The sequence below is a fragment of the Octopus bimaculoides genome, chromosome 5 (genome assembly GCF_046866305.1).
Source record: "Octopus bimaculoides isolate indiv1 chromosome 5, ASM4686630v1, whole genome shotgun sequence".
NCBI lineage: Eukaryota > Metazoa > Mollusca > Cephalopoda > Octopoda > Octopodidae > Octopus > Octopus bimaculoides.
This window is the reverse complement of record NC_142932.1, coordinates 126656891-126666890: the sequence shown is the minus strand read 5'-3', so window position 1 is coordinate 126666890 and position 10000 is coordinate 126656891. Positions and strand designations below refer to the sequence as shown.

Genomic DNA, 10000 nt, shown 5'->3' with positions numbered 1-10000 from the left:
TAGCGTATATCAGATGCTTTATTAACGGAGTGGTTATTTGTCACTTCAATGAATGCTTTATTCGCTTTTTTTCCAGTATCGGAGACTAAGAATTATTTTCAGATCATGTGAGTGGCTGAAAGTAAGCGACAAATGCCACTGGTATTCTCGATCGTTGTTGTTGGGACGAGTTTTCGTCTTTCCTTGATGTTTAATGTATTTTTAAGACAGAAATTCAATAAAAGATGTTATCTCAGAACAAATACTGTAATAACTGGCCTATCGACAGTGTATATACATTAAGTATGATACATAGACAACTATTTTAATTAAACGCTGCCTCGATTGCCCAGAGAGGATACATACATACATACATACATACATACATACATACATATAATATATATATATATATATATATATATATATATATATATATATATATATATATATATATATATATATATATATATATATAGAGAGAGAGAGAGAGAGAGAGATTAGACTATTACGGCAGTCCAGGAACCGGTCCATGTGAGTCCAAATGCTTGAATGTATGCTGAGAGATTGTCTTAGCCCGTTTGCATTCGGACGGTTGATTTCTATAGTTTGGGAGAGAAAGATATGCAAGAGTTTTGGTGATTTTATTTGGAGTTGTGTTATTGTTCAGAATTCAGTTATGCATTTGGAAATTTGTAAGGAAGTTTGTCTATTTAGGTGCGTCAGCTTCAGGTCTGCTGGTTGTTTTTAGGGGTTCAAAAATAAAATAGGGAGTTGAAAAGTTAGTTATCAGCAGATGTATTGCTAGGTTTAGTTGCTGGTGATCTTATTTGCACAATAATGGAAAACTTAGCCAGGTTGAAACTTCGAAGTTACAGTTAATGATATTCTTGCTAAAGTGTACATATGTACTCTACAAAAATTATTCAGTTTAATGTAAAATTGCTTTTATTTTAACTTGATATAAACAGACAGACAGACACACACACACACACACACACACACACACACACACACACACACACACACACACATACACACACAAAGCGAGCTGGCAGAATCCTTAGCACGATTCAAATTCCACCGAGGTTGACTTTGCCCTTCATCTTTTCGGGGGCGATAAAATAAGTACCAGTTGAATACTGGTGTCGGTGTAAATGACTTACCCCGCCTCCCCCAAAATTGCTACTCTTGCGGCAAAATTTGAAATCATCATCATAAGGCAATTACCTACAAGGGAACATCGAGCGGACGATCCACAAGTTGATAAGATAGTTACAAGATCTTTTAGCGATCAGCAAAGTTTATTTTTCTCGCTTCTATTCAAATTATTCTCCCACCACCATTTTTTTATGTATTTAGTATCATTGTTATTTGTGTTTCGTGTTAATGTTAAAAGCTGCAGTAGAAAACTTGTGACAGGTTTTGTTATTCTTGTTGCTTGTGGAATTAGGAAATCCTGCGACAGGGAACGGTTTCGTGTTCTGTGGAAGCACGGTATGTATCGGCGCATAGGCCCAGCTGAATATTTTTCAACCACAAACGTTGGTTTTTTTAATATTACTTGCATATAAACCGAGGGCATTGTATAGCGATGGCCGATCGATCTCAAGTAATATTTAAGAGCCTCAACAGAATCTTCGCAAATCATGAATTTACTGTGAGGTGGATCTTGGAAACCATGGCGAATCTCAGAGAATTTAGATGACGTGATGTGACAAACCTTGCATGTAAAACCCAAATGTGGAACGCTAGAGTGTTGTACAGAACACATATTAAGGTTATTATTAAGGTGGTGATATGGCAGAATCGTTAGCACGCCGGATAAAATGCTTAGCGACATTTCGTCTGTCTTGACGTTCGGAGTTCAAATGCCGCCGTGGTCGACTTTGCATTTCATCTTTTCCGGGTCGATAAAATTAGTACCAGTTGAATACTGAGGGTGACTGTATCCGACTGAGCCATTACCTCGAAATTGCTGCCCCTGTGTCACAATTTTAGACCAATATTAATATTATTATTGGCGGCGAGCTGGCAGAGTCGTTAGCACGTCGGGCGAAATGCTCAGCGGTATTTCGTCTGCCGCTACGTTCTGAGTTCAAATTCCGCCGAGGTCGACTTTGCCTTTTATCCTTTCGGGGTCGATTAAATGAGTACCTGTTACGCACTGGGGTCGATTTGATCGACTTAATCCCTCTGTCTATCCTTGTTTGTCCACTCTGTGTTTAACTCCATGTGGGCAATAAAGAGATATTAATGTTATTATTAAATTATGAATTGAATAAATAAAAATAAACACATTTGCTTGATTTCTTAAATCTAAACAAAAAATTAGAACAAATAATTGCTTTTTGTTTTAGTAGTGAATCCTAATGAGAGTTAAACCGATGACTTAGTAGCTAGGACTAATAACAGTGAGGAGGATGAGTTTGAATCGCTGAATACATCATCGATGGATCCAAACTAAAGACTGTAAATAAATTGTACCTCGTAATTTTAGTGATCATGTCATGGCTTATCTTGAAATCAATAGAAAAACCAGACGATAGATCAATTTTGACTGCTTACCTGACTCGTACATACATACATACATACATACATACATGCATGCATGCATACATACATACATACATACATACATACATACATACATACACTACAAGTTCAGATTCATACCCGTGATTGTTGGGGCATTGGGATATGTAACGAACTGCCTCAACAAAAACCTGGAAAAATTAGGGTTCTCAAAACCTGAAAGAAAAAGGCTGATTAGAAGACTACAGATTCAAGCCATCTATGGAACTGTAAAGATATGTAAAACTTTCCAAAAATTTAGCACATAAGTACATATGCATGCATCTAGACATAAAAACGCATCCATAAAACAAACATACAAATCTGCGCATACACTAGCATCAAATACTGCACACACACACATATGCACAAATACCTAGATGATATTGATAAAAGTTCCAATGAAGAAGCCTTGAATCTATGTTAGAGTCCGGCTCTTTCTCTATGGACAAGAAATACAGAAATGAAACTGATTGATAACATACATACATACATACATACATACATACAAAGGAGTACTGGTGGAATGTCCCAGTGAAGATCTCAATAAAATGTAAACACAACAGACCTGATATAATGATTTGGGACAGAGAAGAGAAACAGTCTACGGTTGTGGAAATTTGCTGCCCAGCGGATGTTAACATGAAGCTGAAGATCAGTGAAAAAGAGAACGTCTATGCTGAACTGTTGGGAAATCTGTAGTTACTCTATCCAGATTACAAATTCAGGTATATACCTGTAATTAATGGAGCCCTGGGATTTGTAACACACTGCCTAAATACCAATCTTGAGAAATTAGGTTTCTCAAAACCAGAAAGGAGAAAACTAATTCGAAGACTACAGATCCAATCCATCACTAGAACTGTAAAAATCTGTAAAACTTTCCAGAAGTTTATCATTTAAATATATATGAGCATGTTTAGATATGCAACTATATGCATGAGAATACATATATAAAACATACAAATCTGCACATGCATGCATACATACATACATACATACATACATACATACATACATACATACATACATACATGCATGCATATATACATACATACACACAAAAATATCCTGTTGGTGATGTTGAAATTCCAATAAAGGAGCCTTGGATATAGGTTAGAAACTGACCCTTTCTCTATTAGGAAGAAATCTTGAAATAAACTGAATAATGACATACATACATACACACAAAATTGCAAAAGAGCTGTTAATAGTTTCATGCTTTAAGATACATTAAATTAGAAGATTTATACATTCTATGTATTTCCAAGAAACCATTCAGACTCAGTTAATAACGTTTTTCTCGTATTTTCTCATAGGCCAGTATTCTTGTTTTTAAATACATCTAATGTTATGAACTAAACCCGAAAGATTTCTTAGAAATACATAGAATGTTATATAAATTTGCTAATTTAATGTATCTTAAAGCATGAAACTATTGCTAGCTCCTTTGTAATTGTTTATATTAAATTACATTAATCTCCCACTGGATGGAGTAATTTTTTGCTGATTCTACCTATAATGGACCTATAAACGGTATATATGTATATCTATATACCTATACCAGGGTGTGTGTGTGTGTACGCATGCGCGCGTGTGTGTGTACGTACGCAGATGTCGAACAATGACAATGGGTACTCAACACCGCATTGGTGGATGAAAATTCTTTGTGTTTTAAGGCTACCATTAGATTCATTTTAAGAAAATATCTTTAGAAATTTCAAGCCGATCACATGGAGAAATTATATTTTCTTAACATGAAACCAATGCTAGCCTTAATACACAAATAAAGTGTGTGTGTGTGTGTGTGTGTGTGTGTGTGTGTGTGTGTGTGTGTGTATTAACTTGTGCATGTGTATTGTCTTTAAAATGTAAAATAAAAACAATAAATTTTAAAATAATTTTGACTTAAAAAAACCCATTAAAATGTGTGTTTCTGCGATCTGCGATCTTCTGGACAGTGGCATCATAGTCGCTCCAATTCATTGATTGCTGGCTTTCTAATATAAATCGTTTAAAGAAATCTTTAAAAATTCTCGAGAACAATTCCTGCTTGACCGGCAAATAAGCCGAAGTAACTTTCTCAACGTTGAAATCTAGAACCAAAATTTCGGCTTTTATGCCGGCATATTCTGTACTTTTAATGCATGGGTTAGTATCAGTATAGTATACCTCTTAAGGGTCTATGAAACAAACGCCCGTATCTGTGTGATTGTGTGAATTGTTTGTCCACTATTTTAAGGGATATCCTTCCCATACAAGTTTTGACGTTCAGTGAGAAGGGTGACACAAACCAAATGACTTTACGGTGGCATTTCCTTCGCAGGTGTTAGGGCTCAGCATATAGGAAATACGGTCCTTAAATCCACTGGACATCGAAAATTTACATGTACGACAAGATTATTTTAGTTTCGACCTACCAAATACATTCACAAGGCTTTGGTTGGCCCGGGGCAATAGTAGAAGACACTCTCCCGGGGTGCCACGCAGTGGGACTGAACTCTGAACCATTTGGTTGGGAAGCAAACTTCTTACCACACAACCATATAGAGAATTCTTTGACATGTGTAATTTCGTCATATTAAGTCGTTGTCTTTTTTTCTCTGCTCTTTCAGATTCTTTATTTTTCCCAACAGCGATGGCCATACTTTACTATCTTCTCACTTTGCTTCTTGTGCTTCCTTATAACTGGGCTTGGTATGATCCGCAACTGAGCGAATTAAACAGGTAAATACCTTTCGGTTTTTTTTATGTCTTTTTTTTTTTCAATGTTCATAGGGTTGCATTAAAATGAACTCTCGAAGATATAGATACGCGCACACACACACACAAACACACACACACATTATTAATGCCATGTCTATTTCTAAATCACGTGATCGACCAGAGTATAGGACGTTGTTATACATCGCTGGTCACAATGCGCTTTGCATCATTTCAGCTTTCGCATGATGCCATCCCGCATCATTCGAAACACAACGCGTCGCTTGGTCTGGGAAGCGAACCCACGATTACTAGATTGCTAGTGCAAAACACTAACCACTAGGCCACGCGCCCTCTCCCATTTAAATTCATATTTCAAAATATATTCAATACACGAAGATTAGGCATGAAATCACACTCACGTATAAGAGAACACGGTGTGCGCAAACTAGAAGCAACACCCACACTTAATGAATGTAAGCTTACAAGGCATGATACATACACATCACACATATTAGTCATACACATCAAACATATTAGCCATACACATCAGACATATTAGTCATACACATCAAACATACATGACGGGGTCGGATGAAAAAGTATCCGGGTCGATGCTATAAAAAGAAAACTACACACACATGAGCCCGGCATTTAATCCCTTTCGAAGTAGTCCCCTTCCTGCGCCGTTTCCATTGATGGAAGCATTCCTGGAACTCCTTTTAAGGGACAACGAGCAGCTGCCTCAGTGCACACTTGTATTTCTTCGATGTCTTGAAATCTTGCTGGGGTCTTCCACTGAAAAAAAAACTGAGCCTTGGCTTCGGGATCATAGCTACAGACCCACGATTCGTCACTTGTTATGACCGTTTTCAAAATGTTTTCGTCTTCTTCGACACAATCAAGGAGATCCTGCGCGGCTAAACCTCTATCGTATTTTTGAGACGACCACACTCTACACACTTTACTTCAAAGCACTTCTATAAACAACGGGCGTGGACGTGAACGTTATAACTTAACGATCAGATAAATGGTGATCAGATGATTATTAGTGTCGATCGAATAGGGAATTTACAAAAAAAAAAATTAAAAAATAAAGAAAAAAACTATTTTCTAAGTCTGGAAAAAATATATAGACACCAATCGCTAATTTGGTTTATTTGTTATATTTGTGAAAACAGTTATGAATAACAATGTATTGAAGGCGCTCGTGCTTTAGGATGAATTTCTAAATTTAGGATGAATTTCTAGATTTTTAATAATCGGCGACGCACATGAATGTCTTTTTCGGTACCGAGTTCAAAGAACGCTGCTCTTCTCTCTTACAAAATGAGAACAAATTTGATTATGTTATTGTATTTCTATGGGATCATTGGCCAACCCGAACAAAGCTGACCTCCGTATAAATAACAATTCATTTACAAAAACTCCAAAATGCAATCAATGAAATCCACGCACATTGACAATGACATACGCATAAGCCTATAAACACAGACACACACACACACACACACACACAAACACTGATACAAACACACACGCACTTATATACACACACATATACGCATACACACACACACACACACAAACACTAATAGAAACACAAACACACGCGCACACACACGCACACAAACATACAAACGCACTCACACAGAAATAACCCCCCCCACACACACACACATACACATGAAAACGTTGGTCCACGTAATGTTGTTGATATTCAAGCTTCAGGATGTCCCCAGCGCGTATCTACGACTTAAGAATATGAAGAAAAGATTTTCCTATAAAAAGACTGGCTTCATTTTTTACCATTTTGAAGTTTCTTTCTTGTCTTAATATCAATCTTCCGTAGAGTTGTGTGGGATCCGAAGGTAAGGTTTGTAGTCAAGTAAGTGGTGAGTGGCGGCGTACAAAAATGTTTTAAAACCTACTTCGCTAAGTATAGGATTAACTTAAGATTCGGCTGCTGTTTTTCAAATATTGGTTTCAAATTTTGGCACAAAGCCAGCAATTTCGGGAGAGGTGGTAAGACGGTCCCATTGCTCACTTGGTGCTTATTTTATCGATCCCGATAGGGATGAAAAGCAAAGAAAACTTCGGCGGAATTTGAACTCAGAATAGAAGATGGACAAAATGCCGCTAAGATTTTGTCCGGCATGCTAACGATTCTTTTCTACTCTAGGCACAAGGCCCGAAATTTTGGGGGAGGGAGCCAGTCGATTAGATCGAATCCAGGACGCAACTGGCACTTAATTTATCGACCCCGAAAGGGATGAAAGGCAAAGTCTACCACGGCAGAATTTGAACTCAGAATGTAACGACAGACGAATTACCGCTACGCATTTCGCCCGACGTGCTAACGTTTCTGCTCGCTCGCTGCCTTAAGGCTGTTTATCAAAAGCTAACAGGGAGTAATTCCATAGTGTTTCAATGAAGGACCTAATCCAATAATATAAAATTCCATATTCGTCATTTTAGCCTTAAGCTATTTATTATCCTGCAATACACTCGCACTGACTAGTTCACCTTACCAATGTGTCTCAAAGTTTATCTCACACCGTTGTGTGGAAACAAGCTGCGGTAGTTAAGAATCTAGTTGTTAAACATAGCTAAACAGTTTATCGATCTAGGATATGTTAGTGGTTATAACCTGTGTGAACTGGTATCCAATAGCAACTTGACCGACGTATTACGTTTAGATTACCATCTGCCAACCGTTACTGTTAGTGAAACTGTCAATGTAGTATATCGGTTTTAGTTTGGATTATTGTCAGCATTCTTCCCTTCAGTTGTATGATGTTTCAACATAATGGAATGCTATGATGATCATACTTAATTTGGCACTCCGTCGGTTACAATGACGCGGGTTGAAGTTGATCCGACCTGCGGAATAGCCTGCTGGTGAAATTAACATTCAAGTGGCTGAGCCCTCTGCACACACGCGTACGCTTAAAGTAGTTCTCAAGGAGAGTCAACATGACTCAGAAGATGACAAAGCTGGCCCTTTGAATGACAGGTACGACTCATCTGACCGAAATGAGTTGTACGTCTATTCATAGCTATTCACTGGGGCATTAGGAGAGTCAGCTAAGTTGGTTTGGAAGACTGGGTGACTCAACAGACGTTTATATCTTCGCCTTTTTCGTTCGTTCTTTAAACAATGTCTGCATGCATGAAATATACAGTATTAAACCGAAAATATATCACAGGATGAATAACTCTTTTCTCCCTTTTTTTCTCTTGTGGTTTACAGTATTCGTGTCAATCCCAGTGCAAGGGATGTGCCGCTAAACAGGTTTCAAAACAGACTTCAGACTCTTCTAAGACAAGCGTGAGTATAATCTGCCACAACGGTTTGTTTCATGACCTTTACTTTTAATCTTTTATCTTTTACTTGTTTCAGTCATTGGACTACGACCATGCTGGAGCACAACCTTGAAGAATTTTTAGTCAAATTTATCGACCCCAGTGCTTTTTTTTTAAAACCTGGTACTTATTTCATCGGCTCCTTTAGCTGAATTGCTAAGTTACGGGAATGTAAACACACCAACACCGGATGTCAAGTAGTGGTTGGGACAAACACAGACACAATCACACACACACACACACACACACACACACACACACACACACACACACACACATTTTCTCACACCGTCTCCGATGAAGGATATAAAAAATATCCTGGAAACAGCTGTAAGACCTATGTATAAATGTTCTAAAATCTTCACAGCCTTGTTTTTTATCTCATTCTGAAAAAAACTTTATATATATGAATGTATGTATGTATGTATGTATGTATGTATGTATGTATGTATGTATGTATGTATGTATGTCGTTATTCAATTTATTTCAAGATTTCTTGCCAATAGAGAAAGAACCGGTTTCTAACCTAGATCCAAGGTTTCTTTACTGGAATTTCAACATCAACAACAGGGTATTTTTGTATGCATGTATGTATGTATGTATGTATGTTCTATGTATGTATTCTCATGTATATACTTGCATGTCTAGACACGCTCATATATATTAAGATAATAAACTTCTGGAAAGTTTTCCAGATCTTTACAGTTCCGCTGATGGATTGGATCTGTAGACTTCGAATCAGCTTTCTCCTTTCTTGTTTTGAGAAGCCTAATTTCTCAAGATTGGTATTTATGCAGTGTGAGACATATCCCAGCTCCCCAATAATTACAGGTATAAACCTGAACTTATAACCTGGATAGAGTTACTGCAGATTTTTCAATAGTTCAGCATAGGTGTTCTCTTTTTCACTGATCTTCAGTTTTATGAAGAAGGAGAAATTAAGAAGACGAAAGAAATGAATTTATTTTAGACTTGAAAGAGTTCAGGTCATAAGAATAAGGTAAACAACGAGGGGGGGAACGACTTTCTTATTCGTGGAAGCACAACAGCATTTCTTGTGAAATCTCTTTTAGTAGGTTACAAACGAAATATCTCCAAGAACATAACATATGCAACATTATACAAGCTCAAATCCAATAATAATAATAATGGTACCAGGCATTGCCCGGATGCAGTACCAGGCATTGCCCGGGGCAGTACCAGGCATTGCCCGGATGCAGTACCAGGCATTTGCCCGGATGCAGTACCAGGCATTGCCCGGATGCAGTACCAGGCATTTTCCCGGATGCAGTACCAGGCATTTGCCCGGATGCAGTACCAGGCATTGCCCGGATGCAGTACCAGGCAGTGGCTCTCATGGCTTCTGATCGGGTAGTCA

At 37.7% G+C, this 10000-nt stretch overlaps 1 protein-coding gene across 1 annotated transcript in view; it reads left to right on the top strand.

Moving 5' to 3' along the window:
• Window positions 1-10000, top strand: part of LOC106867831 (uncharacterized) — a 38735-nt gene that overhangs the window by 26601 nt on the left and 2134 nt on the right. The window contains exons 2-3 of the mRNA XM_014912859.3: window positions 5169-5280; window positions 8510-8587. Of these exons, the coding sequence (XP_014768345.1) occupies window positions 5192-5280; window positions 8510-8587 (167 nt within the window). The 5' untranslated portion in view covers window positions 5169-5191. The remainder of the gene's footprint in view (window positions 1-5168; window positions 5281-8509; window positions 8588-10000) is intronic.